This window comes from Penicillium malachiteum (assembly GCF_028827825.1).
Source record: "Penicillium malachiteum strain IBT 17515 chromosome Unknown utg000003l:1.0-4950554.0:1.0-4952489.0, whole genome shotgun sequence".
NCBI lineage: Eukaryota > Fungi > Ascomycota > Eurotiomycetes > Eurotiales > Aspergillaceae > Penicillium > Penicillium malachiteum.
Window position 1 is genome coordinate 4,549,512 of NW_026643096.1, and position 19,942 is coordinate 4,569,453.

At 45.7% G+C, this 19,942-nt stretch overlaps 8 protein-coding genes across 8 annotated transcripts; 3 read left to right on the forward strand and 5 right to left on the reverse strand.

The window, feature by feature from the left end:
• Nucleotides 1-707: 707 nt before the first annotated feature.
• Nucleotides 708-2,162, reverse strand: N7483_007988 (pyruvate dehydrogenase (acetyl-transferring) subunit E1 alpha; the record flags this gene model as incomplete). Its single annotated transcript, XM_057091425.1, has 4 exons — nt 708-1,213; nt 1,287-1,741; nt 1,822-1,955; nt 2,043-2,162. 4 exons carry the CDS (start codon nt 2,160-2,162, stop codon nt 708-710), a joined length of 1,215 nt encoding a protein of 404 aa, XP_056946166.1.
• A 1,282-nt stretch (nt 2,163-3,444) lies between these two features.
• N7483_007989 (class I SAM-dependent methyltransferase) lies at nt 3,445-4,846 on the forward strand (the record flags this gene model as incomplete). Its single annotated transcript, XM_057091426.1, has 9 exons — nt 3,445-3,483; nt 3,533-3,564; nt 3,647-3,731; nt 3,796-3,938; nt 3,996-4,021; nt 4,068-4,098; nt 4,150-4,287; nt 4,337-4,753; nt 4,810-4,846. The coding sequence occupies 9 exons, from the start codon at nt 3,445-3,447 to the stop codon at nt 4,844-4,846; spliced, it is 948 nt and encodes a 315-aa protein (XP_056946167.1).
• A 255-nt stretch (nt 4,847-5,101) lies between these two features.
• Nucleotides 5,102-5,728, reverse strand: N7483_007990 (ankyrin repeat domain-containing protein; the record flags this gene model as incomplete). The annotated part of the gene is made up of 1 exon (XM_057091427.1): nt 5,102-5,728. The coding sequence occupies one exon, from the start codon at nt 5,726-5,728 to the stop codon at nt 5,102-5,104; it is 627 nt and encodes a 208-aa protein (XP_056946168.1).
• A 1,863-nt stretch (nt 5,729-7,591) lies between these two features.
• Nucleotides 7,592-8,428, reverse strand: N7483_007991 (A4/G1 family peptidase; the record flags this gene model as incomplete). Its single annotated transcript, XM_057091428.1, has 1 exon — nt 7,592-8,428. One exon carries the CDS (start codon nt 8,426-8,428, stop codon nt 7,592-7,594), a length of 837 nt encoding a protein of 278 aa, XP_056946169.1.
• A 676-nt stretch (nt 8,429-9,104) lies between these two features.
• On the reverse strand, nt 9,105-10,967 carry N7483_007992 (uncharacterized protein; the record flags this gene model as incomplete). The annotated part of the gene is made up of 6 exons (XM_057091429.1): nt 9,105-9,280; nt 9,339-9,629; nt 9,691-10,318; nt 10,376-10,512; nt 10,571-10,702; nt 10,754-10,967. The coding sequence occupies 6 exons, from the start codon at nt 10,965-10,967 to the stop codon at nt 9,105-9,107; spliced, it is 1,578 nt and encodes a 525-aa protein (XP_056946170.1).
• Nucleotides 10,968-11,562: 595 nt separating this feature from the next.
• N7483_007993 (beta-glucosidase) lies at nt 11,563-14,309 on the reverse strand (the record flags this gene model as incomplete). Its single annotated transcript, XM_057091430.1, has 4 exons — nt 11,563-12,660; nt 12,721-13,567; nt 13,629-14,086; nt 14,145-14,309. 4 exons carry the CDS (start codon nt 14,307-14,309, stop codon nt 11,563-11,565), a joined length of 2,568 nt encoding a protein of 855 aa, XP_056946171.1.
• A 1,259-nt stretch (nt 14,310-15,568) lies between these two features.
• Nucleotides 15,569-17,336, forward strand: N7483_007994 (uncharacterized protein; the record flags this gene model as incomplete). Its single annotated transcript, XM_057091431.1, has 2 exons — nt 15,569-16,279; nt 16,374-17,336. 2 exons carry the CDS (start codon nt 15,569-15,571, stop codon nt 17,334-17,336), a joined length of 1,674 nt encoding a protein of 557 aa, XP_056946172.1.
• A 426-nt stretch (nt 17,337-17,762) lies between these two features.
• On the forward strand, nt 17,763-19,485 carry N7483_007995 (glycoside hydrolase family 43 protein; the record flags this gene model as incomplete). Its single annotated transcript, XM_057091432.1, has 5 exons — nt 17,763-18,071; nt 18,146-18,250; nt 18,325-19,275; nt 19,332-19,399; nt 19,458-19,485. The coding sequence occupies 5 exons, from the start codon at nt 17,763-17,765 to the stop codon at nt 19,483-19,485; spliced, it is 1,461 nt and encodes a 486-aa protein (XP_056946173.1).
• Nucleotides 19,486-19,942: the final 457 nt, after the last annotated feature.

Genomic DNA, 19,942 nt, shown 5'->3' on the forward strand with positions numbered 1-19,942 from the left:
TCTTTGATAGATTCTCGTGCTTGCTTTACGAGTAATTAGATTTATTGATGCCTGGTTTTTGAGCTGAATATAATGTTGAATTAAGATATTATAGATGTGTACTTTTAATGTTTAGTTAGTCGAGGGCCCTGGTATCTACATCGATCGACTGATGTGGAGTCGAGATTTGTACTCCATTCTCCCCACAATCGAAACGTTCCAGAACACAAGAAGCTCTGACGTTTATGATTTGATTAACTGGAAGCTTCTAATACGTAGTGAACACCATGATGAAAGCATTTGATATGGGACATACTGATCTGCATCCAATGCTATGCGACTCACTCTGTTCGAGTTCGCCTGACTCAACGCAGGGTATTCTTGAGGTGCATCAGGGACTGGGGCCTTGCTGCCCAGGCGATATTGATGCTACCATGAGGAACTACGTTCAAGTATGGCTAATTAATACACTCTCACCTGAGAAGGCGTATCCTACTGAATCCAACGCAGTACGAACAAAATCAATTGCTCTACTCTAAACAAAGCGCAGGAAGAAACACATAGTAGTTATCGGCTAAATTACAGAATATTGATAGAGAAACACGATGCCCGTCAGATCAACCCAGAGTAAGTAACTCCATAGTCGTGCCCGGTATTATACTTTTCCCCCGGAACCGCTCTAGATCGACGCATGCAAGCTTTCGGAGATATCAGGAAAGAGAAACAATCTAGTAGTAGAAGGTCTCGTCGACGGTACGACCACGCATCCACTTGGGCTCGGAGCCACGGACGTAGATGTCCTCGAAGAGGTTACGGGCGCTGTTCTCGGGAACAGCCATGGCCTCGGCCTCGGCAACCTCGGCGTCGACGTAGGCACGAGCGGCCTTGTCGATGGACTTGATCTCCTCCTCGGAGGTAACACCCCACTCGATCATCTTTGTCTTGAGACCGGCGATAGGGTCGTTGGTGCTACGCATGCGCTGGATCTCCTCACGGCTACGGTAGGTGGTACCGGGGTCGGACATGGAGTGGCCACCGTAACGGTAGGTGACGTACTCGAAGACGAGGGGACCCTTGCCGGAGATGGCGTACTCCTTACCGTACTGGACGGCGGCCTTGGTGGCCAGAACGTCCATGGCGTTGACCTTCAGACCGGGGATGTACTGACCACGCTTGTAGTACTCGGTCAGGGCGGAGGAGCGGGCGGCGGAGGTACCCATACCGTACTTGTTGTCTATTAAGATTAAGTTAGATCAAACGACCCCAAATTAAAAGAGAATTAGAGAAGACTGGGATGGAAAACATACTCTCACAACCGAACAGAGCAGGGAGGTTCCACAGCTTAGCCATGTTGAAAGCCTCAAAGACCTGACCCTGGTTGGAGGCACCATCACCGTACAGAACGATGGAGGTGTTGGGCTCCTCGTTGTACTGCTGGGCGAAAGCAAGACCAGCACCGACGGGAACCTGAGCACCGACGATACCGTTACCACCGTAGAAGTTCTCGGCGAACATGTGCATGGAACCACCCTTGCCGTACGCGATACCCTCACGACGACCCAGCAGCTCACCAATGATGGACTTAACGGTACCACCACGCATCAAAGCGAAACCGTGGCAACGGTAGGAAGTGATAACCTTGTCCTTGCGGTTGATAGCGTGCTCAATACCGACAGCGACAGCCTCCTGTCCAGTGGACAAGTGACAGAAACCCCGGATCTTCTTCTCCTTGTACAGACGATCGGCGGCCATCTCCATACGACTATGATGAGAAAAAAAGAACAGCAAATTAGCGCGTTGTTCGTAGATAAAGCTCCAAAGGATTAATCAGATGGCGCATACCGGACTGAGACCATGTCGTGGTACATCTGCTTCAGCTCCTTCTTGGTGGTCTCCAGGGTGTATGGGGGCGGGTCGAGCTCGTAGGTCTCGAAGCTCTCATCGGAGAGACGGACGGTGAAAGGCTTGTCATCCTCCTAGACAGTACAATCATAGCTATCAGCATTGAATCCACGAGGGCCTGGAATGAATGTTTCCCAGTTTTCCGGACGGGCCCAACAAACCTCCGGGATGTTCTCGGCGTGCGCTGAGGCGGCGTCGGTGGTGACGGAGCGACGGGTGATAGGGGCAAAGGCCTGACGGCGCAGAGGCGCAGCCTGACGAGCTGCAGTACGAAAGAGCATGATGGAGGAGGATGCTCAATTGAGGAATGGAGGTTGAGGGGGAGAGAGATAGCGACACTTTTCCGAGATGTTGGGAACAAACTTTCCCGATTATCTAAGCGCTTCCCCTTCGGGGTCCGCCGGTGTAGACACTTGCAAACAAACCAAACCCGGAGCTGACCAGCTATAAGATGGTATTTTAGAGCTATACTTAATCAGAAAATCAGGGATTAAAGAGACGGAAAAATGAAGATTATTATGGTGCAACAGATTTATTTGGTTAAAACGGGTGGTCATCTAAGAAAAATGTGAGTTTTAAGCTGTGATGTAAAAATGAACTCGGTGGACACTGTAAGAGATAACGGTCACACATCTACAAGGGAGATTATATCACTAAATATTGACCACAGAGAAGCATATTACTGATAGAGATGAATTATCATCAGGCAAGAAAAAGCAATTCCGAGCTCTCCAAATCCCCCGGGTAGTTGTCCGGTCTTAATTGTCTAGTCTTAGGTAGTCGTGGTTCCGCTACACCTGATATCCGGAGTAATTAAGTCCGAGTTCAACTACCTTATTTATTAGTCGCAATTCCTGTATAGTGAAGAGGATGTCTATCAGATACTAAATAAGGGGATATATTCAATGGGTTGAATTGCTCGATTGTGAAATGCAGGTATAAATAGGATTGTCCAGTTGGTGCTGAATTCCAATGTGTAAAAAGTCAGGAGCTTGACTTGTTGGGCCGTGGATATCCGCTCTCTTACCATACTAGTAGTTTGATGTATGAAGTAGCCTGAGGCAGTAGTCAACTGGTCTATAGAGTGATTCTGCTCCTCTTCTCCGCCTAGTATTCTGCCAGGCGGTCAAACAAACCACCAGTAGGAAAAGAGGCCTACATGCTATGAACCTTGGAAGTATAGAACAGACCACATGTGCAGGATAAAGTTGTGATTCATTCTCAGAATTGACGGCATACTCTCAAATATAGAAGAAATAAATCAGATTTAAGCCTGCATCATGCTGAATTGCGTCACTTCAATGTTCGCTAAGAACCCCGCTTTGGCGGTATCGTGATTCGTGACGCCAGCTGGAAGTGGAGTTGATGCACGATCGCGATCAAATGGAAAGCGTCACCTCAACCTCGGGATCGATTTTCATCGTCGTGGAGCTTGCTTAGGGCATCGTGCATATGTTTAATTGTGCGAATGATAAAGATCTGAGGCCTAATTTCCCCCTCTGTAAATCTTGAGACTTTCCTGCATCCTTACCCATTTCGGATCAATAGTTCACGAAGTTCAAAATGGAATCTGCTAATATTAAACCCGACGAACGATTTCAGGTCCTTCTTATGCTTGCTTTGCAGATATGAAACTAATTATATCACCTAGGATGGAGGTGACGATGTCCTCAATTTGAAAGAGTATGGCCCCTATATTCTATATTCTACACAGCCTATTCTGTATCATGATTCATTACTACCTATACTAATAATATTTCCACAGAACCAGAGACGCCGTAACCTCGGAGGTAACTAACTACAAGTATCAAAATGGTCGATGCTACAATATCCAACCAGATGGGACCGAGGTAAGTGGTGGCGAGCTGAAAGACATGGAGAGGTAGGGAAACAGAGTTTCTGATCTTTTCCAAGGATGAGTTTGCGCAGGTAGACATGGGCCAGCACGTTTATGGCCTGCTCTACAAAGAAAAGCTCTTTCACTCGCCAACAGATTCACCCAGTCGTGTCCTTGATGTTGGGGCTGGGTCCGGGAAATGGGCCCTGGATATGGGAGTGTCAGTACTTCATTTCTTAGATTATTGGCTTTGATACTGAGATTTTAATTTGCGAAGGATGTACCCAGATGCAACTATTACTGGTAGGAAACCTCCTTCTAACAGAGAATTCTCATTTAACTTTTATAGGCGTTGATATCTCCGACATTCAACCTCCATGGTAAGTCATCCTCTATTCACAACCCCAAAATTATGGTCTGACCATACCTAGGACCCCTGAAAATGTGAAATTTGACATAACCGATATCAATAAAGAATGGGATTTTGGCGAGAAATTTGATCTCATTCTTGTCCAAGGAATGGCTGGGATGATCAAGGACTGGGCCTACCTCTCCGGACAAGCGATGAAGTAAAATTGTTTCAATTCTTTGTTTGAAAGGAGCTTCCAACTCATTTAGTACTTTGATCTCAGGCGGGTATCTCGAAATTCACGACTTTCTATTGGAGACCACTAGTGACGACAAGACCCTTTCAGGAGATTCCAAGCTCAATCGATTTAACAGTGATCTCTTGCAGGGGTTCAAGCGAACCGAGAAAGAATACTGCGCATACATCAGAATCCAGGAAACGCTGGAACGTGCTGGCTTTCTCGATATCCAGCGGAATATGTTTTACGTGCCTACCAATACTTGGCCGATGGACCAGGAGACCAGTGAACTAGGCGAATTCCGGAATTTGCATTATATGGAGGCTATTCAAGGTGCCATAGGGTTTCTCACGAATCTCATTGGATATACCGAGAAAGATGCAGAGTCTTTCACAGAATCTGTTCAAGCAGAGGTCAACAATCGACGGATTCACACCTACGACGTTGTGTGAGTTTCCCTTAATTTCTCCTCTGGGTCTTGATTATAGTAATTGAACAATTTAGGCGTGTCTTCACTGCGAAAAAGCCGGATAACTATTAGTTTCAACTTGACGTGCGGGGAATATCAATTGAATGATATTTGCATCTCCCTCCTGGAGATCTTTGAACAGATAGTGACTCGAATCGTATGGCATTTTTGGATGATTCAAGTTACTACACATACATACAGCAGTACTACTGTATTTCTTTTGAAACTAAGCCAATCTATTGTTTTAGCCGCAACTTTGTCGATGTTTGAAAGGCAAAATTCCCAACGGTTCGCCTAGTCTTTTGCAAACTATATGCATGTACATCCCTATCCAGGTTCGTCATGCTGCAAGACAATTTCATGCCCTGGGTGTAAACAGGTGACTTGCCAGTCTTCGCACTCCCTACAGATCTTGAAGGAGGCACATTGCTGACAAGAATAATGATCTTGCGAATCATTCAACAGGGGAACCATGCAGACAGAACATATATCATCAAATCTCTCTGGAACTTTAACCAGTTCAGCATCGGATAAAATACAAGACATTGAAGAATTTGGGCAGTAATCGGAATCACGAGTCAATAACTTCAGAATCTGATTTTTGTTTCTTCTGGTGGCTTCGGTGATCGCTGAGCGTCCATAGAAATCCTTGATCTCTAAGTCGGTATGGGTATCTAGTATCTCCAGCAATGCTGCAACAACTCGTGCCATCCCCAGAGTTGTGGCAATGATTAAGGGTGTGCGATTGTATGCATCACGGCAGTCTGGGCTGCTTCCAGCTTTCAACAACAGTAGAACTAAGTCTTCCGCATACAGTTTGAGCGCAGCCAGTATTGGGGCTGATCCATCTGCCGGATTTGGGTCTGCTCCTCTCTGCAGGAGGATATTGACGGTTCCCTTTACTGCTTTAGAGCCTGGCCAGTCAGATATCTTGGATGAGTTGTATACGTACATGAGTGCCAGGTGATAGCGGTGATCTATACTTTAACTGCTATTTTTCTTCCTTACCTAACTTCTATAGTAGTACATAGTGTCTGATTAGCTTGCCCCTCTAGGTTCCTACACACAAAGGGGAGTAGGTAACCATACATCTACAGACACGACTAACAGTCCAGTTGAGTATCAAAAGGTGGCTAATTGGTTGAATCTCATTGGAATTTCAAATGTTCATTTAACAGTTTCAAGTTCCGAGCCAATATCGGACGACTATTCTTTCTTGTCATCGCCTTATAGATCTTCACTCTATCTTGATCCTTATATCAGATCAACTCCACGGTACAGTCGTAGCATTGAAAAACCTCACAATTAATTTGATAATACTACCATAAATTCCACTCCAGTTATATGAAGATAGTAAAGGCACTAGTGTCTGTTCATCAATCAGTTCAAGGTGATAAAGGTCATATCTAGGTCGTATGACGTCCAAAAAGCCACCCTCAATAATATGTCTTCAATTTAAAGATAAGCGATCACCACCTAGCTCTGGATCCAGATAGAAATCTGCAAATGAGGCGTTCCAATGATTCAGCCTATCAAAACGTGAAGACAAAGAAAAGAAACTATACTAAGTCAAACTTGAAGGAGTGTGATATATTAGAAAGTGGACAGGTACGTAAGACTCAAGTGCTCAAGTGCTTGAAGATTACAGGTTGTATTTATATCCACCCAGAATTGTTGAGCATCTTAGCTTTGGAGAAACCTGAGATTTGCAAACTTGAAGTTCAATGATTAATGCTGTTTTGACTAGTTAAGCTAAATAGGGAACTGTAAGGCCCTATCTACCTCAGGCTGTTCCAAGTGGTTTGTGTGACAGGACAAAATGCCCGTTGAGTACCCAGGCTGCGGGAACAGTGATAGTATTAGGTGGTGGAGGAGGAAGAGGCCGTGTTACACTATATCAGTGAGTAGGTTCTTAGAAAGACTGGCTTTTCAAGACCAATTGACCAGTCTCAATAACGTAAATCACAAATCCAGATTTCCGGATAACTTCTATAGCCGTCGGTGAGCCTCAGCATTGGAATGAAAGTATATATTGTAGTGAGGTACCCTGTCCCCTACTACACGTACCGTGCTAAGAATTACCGTTTGGTTACATCTCTGTTTTGTCATGTTTTCAGTCCCGTCTTTGTACGTACAAGAATGCCCGCCGTTATAGTCTAGAATACACACTCCTACACGTCTCTCATCCCACCCCTACGGGGTAGTCCGGCCACAACGTACATGTTGGTTGGTGTTATCCATTCATGCTAGCTGGATCGACCCGTGTATCTAGAATACACTGCCTAACGGTTCCCCTCTTCAATATGTAAACAGTGCTCAGTCCGAGAGGCAGCAGATCTTTTTTCCAACACATATCATAATATGGCACAATTTGTTTACTACTAGTAGTTCTCGATCGAATGGGCATCGTTGAATTACCAATACGACCCGGGCCGGTCAAGTACTACCTAGTAGTCTGGAATCATATATCTCCTCAAATGTTACAATGATTCAACCCGCGAGCTCAACATCAACAGAGGTAGGGCTTTGAGACGGTTTCCAGGGATTGGCTAGTAACGGGAAGTCATTTTAATGAATGAGGATCAAAAATGCGGGTTAGAGCTTGGAGTTTGACTTTGAGAGACTCAAAGGACCCAGGTTTGGTAATCTTGGTCTAGTATATGTATCCGACTTAGACCACCATAACCTTGGAAAAGATCCACACAGTCTTGCTAATATCATGATATGTATCCGCTCAATTGACGTCCGGGATTTCCATCTTCCAAGCATAAACGTTGATATACAATAAGAAGTTTTTATTGTCTTCAAATGCCCTGTTTAAATATATCTCACTGTAATGCTATCCAAGGTGACGGAAGTCGAGGTGAGGGAGGTTGAGGTAAGCACCGTGTTGTCCTGTATCAAATCCATAAGAGTGGCAGTAGATGGCCCCAGGACCAGTCCGCCCCCAGTAGCAATGGCATTTGAGAATGTAATGGCTCCAAAGTCGGCAAACGGAACCTGATTCCCACTCTCCGAAAAGTCCTCAACAATCCATTCAGCATTATACTCACACAGAGTACCGCTCATAGCACCGTTGAATACCCGAGTCACAATATCTCCGTTTGTGAGGTTCTCAACAGTTGCAGTGCCAGAGGTCTGCGATGAAGCATTGTCAGTCACTCTGATCTTGTCGCCTGAAGCGATGGTGATATTGTCAAAAAACCCTCCCGGCTCCGGGAACCACTCATACCAGGCTTGGTAAGAGATAGAGGTCCCACTAATACAGAAGCTCACACCTGTCTGCAGGATCGCTGTATGGCAAGTGTGTCCATCAATGCCGATCCATGCGCAGGCGCAATACTGTTGACTTGTGGAGCCTTCTGGTGGAATTTTTGGGGTGGGAAAGATGAAGTGTGCGGTCACCGAAGTAAAGCTAGTGCCAATTAGTACCGCGCCGGCCCAGTTGCTGCTGTATATATTGCCGGAATTGTGGTCTGGAATAATGTCCCCACTGAGGCTGGTTATCTGAGGTAGGTAACTCTCTCGGTTGACTGAACGGGATAGCTGACGGGACTTGTGACGTATCTGGCGCTGAGCAGTCATAGGAAATGCAATCACTGAATCCACAAGAAGCAAACGACTGATAATGATGGAGACAACTTGAAACTTCATGTCGACACAGTACTGAGCACCAAAATTATATTATGGGAATAGGAGATTTCTAATGGAGGGGACGACATGGCACCTCGGTGACTTATAGTGCGGAGGATAGTGGGATCCTGAGCATACTCAAGTTTTCTCAGCGCGCGTTGCCTAGTCATCTTCGGTCAACTAATTGAGGACTGAAAGTTAATAGTAGCCCCTAATAATAAGGACGTAGCTTGGCAAATCTCAAAAGAAAACACAAACTTGAACTGAGAATATAAACATTTTGAATATGCTATACATGTTGTATACCCGCCTGGGTAGAGGGATGCTTGGAGGGGAAAGAATCAGGCTTAATGGAATATCTGAGGCCCAGCTCGATTTGAATCATAGTCCCAGAAAAAATGATCACTCACATATGCCAAAACATACTATAAAGCCATGCTAAGGAGGGGATTGACAAAAAATATGAAGCTGAAGTGGTACTATTGAAGGCAGGTCGCATATAACCTACATAGACATCTAGTGGATGTTGACGTACATACACTTGTTAGTACTTTTGTGACTTACCAGTATGTTTATTCAGTCCGAACATTGGAGCACATGGTACGACAGCTTTGTCGTTCAAGTTGTATTACGTATATATTATACCTAAATGTATACCTAGCTTACCACCATGTTACTAGTGCCTCGATCATCTTATTCACTCATTGTATGGATGTGCCTCCTTAAACCGCCTTGTAGGAGTTTTCCGTTCAAAAATCTCATCAAGCTCACCAAACGTGTGACCCTTGAGTTCTGGAACTTCAAACCAAACCCAAACCAGACTGACAAAGCAGAGAGCCATCCATACAAAAGCAGCTTTTCCTCCCAGGTCGGCTAAGGGATACGGCATTAGCTCATATTTCTGAAAATATCAATAGCAACTAATTCTTACCTTGATCGGTGTTAATAAGATAAGGAGTGATAAAGTTCATCACCCAGCTGACCAATGCATTTGTTCCAATCGCTAAGCTTTGCGTTCTGGCTCGAACTATGGTCGAGCTGACTTCTGAGCTGATTGTCCAGCTAACAGCTCCAACGCTGGGAGCGTAGAACAGCTGGGCGAAGTTCATTACAAATGCGACATAGTACAAGGCGTCTGTGGTGTTAAAACATCCGGCAATACCTACAGACATCAGTAGTACTGCATTGAGAGCAACACCGGTCAAAAGTAGCGGTCTCCGTCCTGTAAAGAGAAGAATGTCAGAGTTGAACTTAGCTGATCCGTATAAATGACCAAAACTTACCAACATAGTTCATAATGAACCATGAGACGATGTTTCCAAGCATAGCCACACCAAATCCTCCAAGGGCCAGCTGAAAAGTAAGCGCGGTAGCAAGACCAGAAATCCCGAGGAAGTACAAAGCTTGGGAGTAAAATGCGATGCCGGTGAATTGTTGCACGGCAAACATTCCACAAGAAATTCGAGTCCTTCGCCAATTGGTACCTTTGAAACAATCCCGGTAGGATGTGCCCTTTTGCATCTCTGCGAGAGCATTCTCGGCAGCGATCGAGGTTTGAATTTCTTCCAAAATCAAATCGGTATTGGTCGATTTAAGATGTAACTTCTCAAGGTTCTTTTTTGCCCGTTCTATCTGGCCATTACGGCAGAGATGCCAAGGACTTTCAGGCATAATGATAGCAACAATGGCGATGAAGCAAGGGAATGCCCACTGCGCGGCAAAAAGTACTTTATAAGATGCCGAGGTCAATATAGCGAAACGGGTGTTTCCTATGCCAATGGCGGTTAATTGACCAGCGTTGATAAAGAAATTGACAGCGGCGGTTAAGGAAGGGCGTAAGGCAGTAGGCGCTATCTCAGAGGCATACGTAGTTGAAAGAGTAAGGAAGAATCCAAGAGAAAGACCGTTGATCTAGGCACAGCTTGTGAGTTTTCAGATATAAAAAAAGCACAGAAAGCAGAGACTTACGATCTTGCCAGCTAGAAGCATGCCAGGAGCCGTTGCAGCGTATTCAAGCCCAACCCCGAGGATGGACAAAGCAGAGCCTATTCCAAATCCGATTTTGCGACCGCTACGATCCGAGATCCAGCCACAGATAATGCTTCCTTCACAGCAGTGGATTAGACTCAGCAGGCAGTACGCAACAAAATAGCATTCACCTACCTATTAACATTCCAAGTGATGTCATGGCTGTCCAAAGGGCATTCCACGTGGCTGAGATCAATAGTTCACCTCCATATTCGTAGCCAAAGGCCATTTTAAACCCAGGCATTGAGACGGTGATTGAGTTAACTCCTGAATAACCGAGTTAGCTAGAATCAAAAATGGAGCAATACTCGCTCTTACCGACGTCGAATCCCCAAAGCATAGAGCTCATACAAGCGGCCATGCTGTAGAGAATAACTTTGGGGTGCTTCTTTGCCGAAGTCCATGCCCCTTCTTTGGCTTCGGTTGTGTCCTGAGTATGGGAAATTGTCTCAACCAGTTCTGAAGAAACTTCCTTCTTATTATCCTCATATGTTACCGAATTAACGGATGCACTGTCACTTGGAGGAGCCATTGCCAGTGAGGAAAGCAAAATCTGAGAGTATACAAGTCAAGCGGGTTGCAACTCAAGGGCTGCACACTGTAACCAAATGAAGATCTTGACTGATTTCAACCATAAACCATTGCCAATTCAAGACATAGATATATAAACAGACAGCAGAATGGGCCCACAAGAAAAGATCCTGGGGAAGCTGGGGAAGCCGGGGATGTCGGAGAATCCGAAGAGAAAACTTTTGAAGTGGAGGTGGAGGCGGAGGTGGAGGTGGCCAGGTGGAGGTGGAGATACCGAGTAGAGGCCCGGGGTGAAAGGGGACGACCCATCATAGATTTGCCAGAATCTTTCGAGTCCTAGCTCATCCTACAGCATGATTTGTCTTTTGAATTGCTCGTAAACCCGTGATTCAGAAATAGTAGTAGCTACATAGTTCTTCTCAAGTGCCGTTTTGTGCAGCTAGAACTTGAGAGACGTAGATTATGATGAATTATGAACTATGCCTCCAAATAATTTCGTGAACAGGCGGGCAATAAAGAGAATTGATGCAAGGAATAGTAACTTGAAAGACTAATTTGAATTGAAAATATGAACAATTGATGTAATACGAGTATGACTAAAGTCCATTCCAAGTTCCAGTGTCCTCGATTTTCAGACAAGATGCACATTTCCCAATGGTAATTTTGTAGGTTCCATTGAGAGATCGCCAGGAATTGTGGACGCTATCCCAATAGCCACTAATATCTCGCTGAGAAACCGAAAGACCAATTCGCCTGGTCTGATTCGGCTCAAGCCAAACTTTCGTGAACGCAATCAGCTCACGACGCGGGCGCCAGATCTGAGCGTCGACCGGAGGCTCACTGTAGACTTGGATGGCCTCATATCCTGCTCTCTCGCTAGTGTTTTGAACGTCTACGGCTATCGTAACCACCCTGTCGGTAGCTTTGTCCGATGTATGTTCATTGATTGCCTCATGAGAAACAACTTCCAAGTGCTCATACTCAAAGGCCGAGTAGGATAAACCGTATCCAAAGGGCCAGCGAACGAAGGGTGCTGTTTTGGAAGATCTGTAGCCCATTTGGAGACCCTCGCGGTATCGGATCACCGGCCCGTTGCCAAAGTCCTTTGCAGGAAAGTTCCCAAACGATGGAACAGAGCTCTCATCCAGACGCATCGGCCAGGTGGTGGCTAGTTTTCCGCTAGGATTAGTTTTTCCGGTAATGATGTCTACTATCGCTTGTGCGCCTTCTTGTCCGGGAAAATGAGCGACCATGACCACGTCAACATCGTCCACAAAGTCTGAGACATCAACGGGATTGCCACAGTGCAAGATGAGAATTGTTTTTTCAGACACGCTACTGACGGCTTTAATCAGGCGGATTTGGTTTTCAGGTAGCTTCATGGTTCTCATGTCAAACCCTTCAGACTCGTGTTCATGTGTTCGGCCGCCGATGATCACACTGACATCTGAGTGGGCGGCAATCTTGACTGCCTCTGCAATTGAGGCACGGTCATTATGCTCCTCCTCGAAGCATAACTTTGCCGAATGAGGAGATAACTCCCCGTTAGCTGAAGCAGTATCGCGTGAGTGAGTCCTCAAAATTACCTTATACGGCCTCTCTGCTTCCATTCGGAAATCAATCGCGGATTCTAATTTTTTGGGTTCGAATAAGAAATCTTCAACTGACATGACTGGAGTAGCCTTTGAAAGAATCTAGACAAATTTTCATTAGATTATATAACCAAGGGTCAGTCAAAGACGCTTGAAACATACCTCGACTCCATCCACTGATAATGTGAATTCTCCTGTGGCCTGCACAGCCAACGTGTGGGTTCCGCTTGTCTTCACCATAACAGTGGTTTCAATGACATAGTAGAATCCACTTTGACTCAGACCTGGCTTCAATATACCAAGCATCACCACGTTAGGCTGCTCAGAGTGTTCGGAATAGACAGGCGTCTGTTCACCATCCAGGTAATAGTCAATATTTACCCCAGGAAGCCCATCGCGTGTTTGCATCATTTCAATGGGCATGGAAGGGATGGCATAACGAGAATTGATACCATGCGCAAATGACACCTGCTCCGGATCCTCGCAGGTATCTCGGAAGCACTGTAAAGGTGTACGCAAGTACTGAGGTTTGGCGCACGCACTGCCCCCACCGGTGATGGATGGCTTGACAGCAGCTGTCCCAATCAGTGCTATCTTTGATTTGTTCGTCACCTTAAGAGGAAGAACGTTATGGCTGTTCTTCAAAAGAACAATACCTTCGGAGGCAGCTTTTAATGCCATGGAGCTGGTTCGATCGCAGACAATAGATTTTTCTTCCTTGCCAATATCAGTCGCAGCGGTCCGATCAATCATTTTTAAGACATTGGTCACTGCAGCATCGAGTGAGTCTTGCGTTATCTCTCCGCGATTGATTGCGTCCACAAGCTTGGAGCCACGGAAGACAGATGTTCCAGGCATCTCTAAGTCCAGTCCAGCCTCCATGGCCCCAATTGTACTTTTAGTACCATACCAATCAGACATCATGCAACCATCGTATTTCCAGTCGTCACGAAGTAATTTTTTGATGAGAGGGGTCTCGCTGCAGAAACGCCCGTCCAGTGCATTATATCTGGAGAATTCATCGTCAGATTCAAACAAAATTTGAACAGAAATAATAGATGAATACTTACGCCGTCATGATTGAAACAGGGTTAGCTCGGCGAAGTAAGTGTTGGAAAGTGCGCAAGTAAATCTCTCGCATCGTCCTGGAATCTCCTGGCTCATCCACATTGTAGCGCCTGCGCACGGTCTCGCTCTCATTTGCAACAAAATGTTTCACACAAGAACCCACACCCTCAGACTGAATCCCGTTGACGATAGCCGCGGCTAATTGACCGGTAAGCAGAGGGTCTTCGCTAAAAGCTTCGAAATTGCGACCGGCTCGTGGGTCCCTGTGAAGGTTGATGTTGGGTCCCAGAACAACCTGCACAGATTTCGCTTTGGCTTGGAAGGCGACCTCTTTCCCGAAATCTCGCATTAAATTTGTGTTCCATGTCGAGGCAAGGCAGGTGGAGCTTGGAAAGCAGGCCGTCCCAGTATCTTCGAGATGCGACTGTGAGCCACGGACGCCGTTTATCGAATCACTGACCTATTAGCACATATTAGCCATACCAACTCTGCTGGAATTTATACAGAAGAATTCTCACCTTCAAGGCCGGGATACCAAGTCGTTCCACGCCGGTAGTACTTGTGAAGCTGGCTCCCGAAAGCAGAGACACCTTTTCTTCTACAGACAGAAGAGCTAAGGAATCTGTAAAACGTGACTCCGATTTCGGGCCATTTTGGAAAGTGACGGCTTCAATGTCGGGCATCTCAAGGGAATCAATTGTGAGAATCCAAAGAGCAATTCAAATGTTTGTTGGTGTTTTGGAAGTATAGGTGTAGGTATCGGCTAAATCGCTGGGAATCCAACACGGTGCAAGTTTAAGTTACTTCTCGAGTTAGAAGGTAGATTGAGGTAAATGGGGAAGAAAGTTCAAAGATATTAAACTAGGACTAGTATATCCACATCACGATGCAGGTATCTACTGCCGGTGGTATCCAATGTTGTATGTATAATGTGATTGTATAATTATCCGTCCACGTGCTTACCCCACCTCCACCTCGCCTCCACCTCCACCTCCAGTTCATTCCCCAGACCTCCACCACTCTATCCCACGCATTCCACTTTTGGGGCTACATTTTTGCTGCCATGGAGAAAGCTTCGATTGGTTCTACACACAGATGCACTTTGTGCACTAAGTCATACTCCCGTCGAGAGAATCTCGTCAGACATTATCGATCTGCACGTAAGGACCCAGGCCGTTTTGGGGGCCATGCTTTAGTCTGATTCAAGCAGGTCAGCTAACCTTATATGGAAGATGAGAAGAATAATACACCCTACACTTGCTCACTGTGCCCCAGTAGATTCACAAGAAGGTGAGGCTCATGGCTCTTGGCTACTTTCGAGTCCAGGTTCTAATGCTTGTTGTGCTTTAGCGACCTTCTAGCTCGACACAAAAAAACCCACGAAAATCACACTAATCCCCTTGGGGCCTCTGAAGATGATTCTCACCAGCCGACTCGCGGCTCTAGTTCAAGAGAAAGTGATCTTGCAGTCAACCCGATCGCCAAGCGCCTGCGTCAATCTGCAAACAATGATGCTACTGGACCCAAAGATTTGGATCCAAAAGATGCTAATAATAACTTAGTCCCCAATCCAGAGACTGCAACTTCGGAATCGAATAGACCTCCGCTTATCTCAACAGATGAGACAAATGTACCAAACTCGGATTTTCAGTGGCCCTTCTTTCACGAGATTTTGCAAGATGCTAGTCTTGACTGGACCTTGGACTTTTTGTCTAATGGAATACCTACGGGTAGTCCTTTGGATTTAATGTACAATAGCGAGAGCACTGCACAGCCGATAGAAGTGGATAATTCAGGTCTCAACCAAGGTCGATACGATCAAGTGAGGGATGATGACACTGAAGATCTACCTGAAACATGGCTGGACCAAGGGACCAGACCTGGAAGTTTCAGGAATAATAGACTACCACCCGATATCTCAGAGGCAGCTGGTCATATCAATATGGATGAACGAAACATCTTTTTTGAGAATGCAGGCAAGTTGCACATGAAGACTCAACTCTCGGTCACTAGTCACATGGCTATGGTGGATATTATTATGGCGCCTCTTCCCGAAGGGCTCTGCAGCGAAAAAGGGAACCCTCCACACATGTTCCCGCCGCATTCAATCATCACTTACTTCCTACAACTGTTTTTTGCTCATGTGCACCCACGATTTCCTGTATTGCACCTGCCGAGCTTTGACCCTAATAGTGTTCCACCAATTCTCTTGCTAGCCATGGCAACTTCAGGATCCAGCTACTCTGAGTCAAATAAAAACAAATTTGCTTTGACATATCTTGAAAGAGCGAGACTGTCGATCAAACTGATGCAAGAAAGGGACCAAAACTATGTGAGTTTACTAGAGCCTTATCTTTATGATGAAAGCTTACTTCTTGTATTTGTCCAGCTGCGATCATCTGATACCCTTTTCGCATTTTTCCTTGTCTCGGTATCCGCAATGTGGATCGGTCAAAAGGCGGCATTTGAGCGATTCGAGGGTGACCGCGGTGACCTCGCTGTTCAATGCCGACGTTCCCAGCTACTAGATTGCCGGACAAAACATTCTACCACTCTTCAGTCCCCTCTGAGGCATGACCGAAGTCGATTGGAAGAAGCTTGGACAGAGTGGATAGCTGACGAACAAAAGAAACGTCTTGGGCTCTGTATATACGTACGTCTCACATTTCTGAACAAGCTACTGATGAGAATCATCTAACATGGCCTGTTTCAAGCTCCTGGACTGCCAAATGTCAGCTTTTTTTCAGCGTCAGCCCTATGTTAGCAAGGCCGAGACCGTAAATGCCGCGTTACCATGCTCGGACACTTTTTGGAACGCACCGACAGCTTTGGCATGGAAGTCTTTGCTCGGGCCCGCTGACATTCCCCCTAGCACTTATTTTTTAACCACTCTTACTACCATTCTCTTACACCACGAGATTCCCAACACTTTACCATTCCCACCACTGGACGACTTTTGCAAAGTTCTTTACGCCTACGTGCTGCACACGCATGTCTTTGAGTGGCGGCAGACCATTTGCATGCTCAATCCGACCGGGCTTCTCACGTCTCCTGTATCTCTTGCACCGCAAAATATCGGTAATTCATTACTGGAGCGCCAAACGTGGCTGCAAGGCTGTCTCAGGAATTGGGCCACATTCTACGGAGAAGGAAATCAAGCTGACACTAGCAATTGCCGCTCAAAAAACTCATCAGGAATTCTTCTTTATCACCTGGCACTACTAGCTCTGGATCTCAATTTTTCGGACCTGCATATTGTTGCTTCGAGATCTGGCTCTGATGCAGCTATCAGCTTGGCTGAGCAGTCTTTACACAATTGGTTGCAGGAAGAGAGAGCCCATACGGTGTTCAACATCAATTGTCAAATGCTAAAGGCAGCACACGACGCTATTGCCGCTGGTGACATGCAGCGGAGCGGCTTTGAGCTGGCGATCTGTCTGTTCATGGGTGGACTCACCAGCTGGGCCATGTCACGATTCGGGAATACCGATTTCACGCTGTCTTCAAATCTTTCTCGGGAAGATCATACCAGTCGTAGTGGTCTCGATCAACATCGGGACACCCTCGATCATTTCACGACAGATCCATTGCAAGCGAGCAGTTTGCTTGTTGACCAAGTTGAAGGTGCTCGGAATGGGTTGCGTACCTTGAAGTGCTTGCGCCTCGCTATTGCATTCGCAAATATTCTTGATCGGCTCCTCACTGGGTAGAAAGGTACCGCAGATTTCACTAGGTCCGAATATCAGGATAGTATGGTTATAAATCTAACCTTTTTAATTTAATTTCTAAGCCTTGGTGAATATTCCATAATTGGTAATTTGATCCCTGGAAGGAAGTACTTGACCTCGGGAAGGAGTAAAACTACTCCACCTCCACCTCCACTGTTCTCCTGGCTCCACCACCGTCCACCTCCATCTCAGAATTCACTCCACTTGCACTTTTCGGTTTCACGGTTAACCCCATCAATTTGGTATCGAAAATGACATGGACATACATAAGGTGTAAATTCCACACACTAATCTGGAGGTCGCAGTCGAATTTCTCATAACATTGCCTAAATTTCAGAGTTCAAAAGTCCCTGAAAAGTATTTGGGTCAAAGGGTCAACATCCCAGGGCAAAATCTGTCACAATCGCGATGTCTTCTTGTGAGGGGTTCAACAACCCCATCATTCCGGGCTTCAACCCAGATCCTTCCATCTGTCGAGTAGATGACGACTACTTTTTAGTCACTTCTACATTTGAATATTTCCCAGGCATTCCAGTCTACCACAGCAAAGATCTTCTACAATGGGAGCTTATTGGTCATGTCATTACAAGACATTCGCAAATTAATATGCGAACAACTGAGCCCTCTGGTGGTTTATGGGCACCGACAATTCGCTATCACAAAGCACGATTTTATGTATCTGTAGGATGCACACATCGTTTCCGACCGAAGGAATGGGTCAGTTCAAGTTATTTTTCTCCGGGGCTCACCTCCCACCTCTTTCAGAGCTGAGAACTAACAATACTTTATAGGATATTGTGATTCCTCGTGGATTCTATGTTTCCACATCAGACATATGGGATTCATCTTCATGGTCTGACCCAACTTTCTTTGACGTCCCTGGAATTGATCAAGATGTAAGTATTCCAATCTCGGAATTTATGGTTTCAAGTTTGAAATTATGAGACAAAAACAAACTAACAAGCCGAAGCTATTTTTCGATGACAATGGCAAAGTGTATTTTTCTGCTGTGAACATGATCATCGATCCCAAGGTCAAGAAGCATGGTCTCGGGCTGGCAACCTTCACCGTTGAGATCGACCTTGCTACTGGTCGGTGCCTCGGGCCTGCAGAATGGAACCGACTGTCAGATTTCGGGATTGGTATTGCAGAGGGTCCTCACATCTTTAAAAAGGACGGCTATTACTACTTGACTACTGCCGAAGGTGGCACCGATGAAGGTCACCAACAGTGGATTTTCCGCAGTACCGAAGGGCCATTTGGTCCGTGGGAAGTAGGTCCCGAGGGATCTGTCAATCCAATTATTTTCAATAATGATCATCCTCAAATCCGCAATACGGGACACTTGGACTTCATTGAGACCCCCAATGGGAAATGGTTTGCCGTGTTTTTGGGAGTCCGGCCTCAAGGTGAGAAGTCCGAACTTCCTTCACAACTCGGTCGGGAGACATTCATGAGTCCTGTTGAATGGATTGATGGATGGCCAATTGTCAATGAGCGACAGCCTATCAGTCTTCATATAAAAGGAGAGAATATGCAGGTTATTCCCCGGCCACAAATTTGGAGAGATGACTTTGAAAAGCCAACACTTCAGCTTGGCTGGTATCATCTGCGAACTCCGTTGAAACATGATTATTCTTTGTCAGAGCGACAGGGGTCACTGAGTCTTTACGGAAATGCCTATCGTATTGACAGCTCCGAATGCCCTTCTATGCTTCTACGGAAGCAAACCTGCTTCTCTGGCGACTGGAAAGTCAAATTGCAATTCCAGCCAACGAATGCTGGTCATGAAGCAGGGGCAGCGATTTGGTGGTCTCAATTTGCTCATGCTTCGATCGGACTGAGAAAGCCATTTGATGAAGATAATTCAGGACTCGAGATGGTAGCACGTTGTTACGATGAGACTGAAGATCAGTTTAAGGTATGATTTCACAACAGACACTAGATCGCAGACTTGTTTTCTAAATGACTATACAGGAATATAAGCACCAACTAGAGCTTGAAGATAATTCGGTTGAAATTCTTATTCGCGCACAACCTACGCGGTATGAACTCTTTTTCTCGGTGCGAGATAATGAGCAAATCACCTCTGACTTGATCAAGCTGGGCGAAATATCCAGCAAAGCACTGACACACCGTCGATCCGGCAAGGAATCACCTAACACTGGATCTCATTTCGCAATCTACGCACAGGGTGCGTATGACAAACCATGCCTCGAACCAGCGCATTTTGAGTTTGCTGAATGGACCGAATTTCCCACGAGCGATCAAGTTATGTAAGGAGGTATCCTCTTATACAGTTCACCTTTGATCCGATCACTGAGCCGGAGGTCGTGCTTGGGTCCGGATCTACTATGTGAACAAAAGGGGTGTCGACTGGTCTATAGAGTCATTTTGGACATAAAAAACTTGAAGCTCGCTTCACCGCCACATGAGAAATATTATTGGTTACATTTGAATGTAAACTCAATTTGGCAATTCCGGTTCTATATAAACAATATTGAACCATTAAGCACCCACCCAAACAAGCATGCACGGACAATATCAAAAGAAATTCGTTCATCATCACAATACTAGCTAGGCAAGTA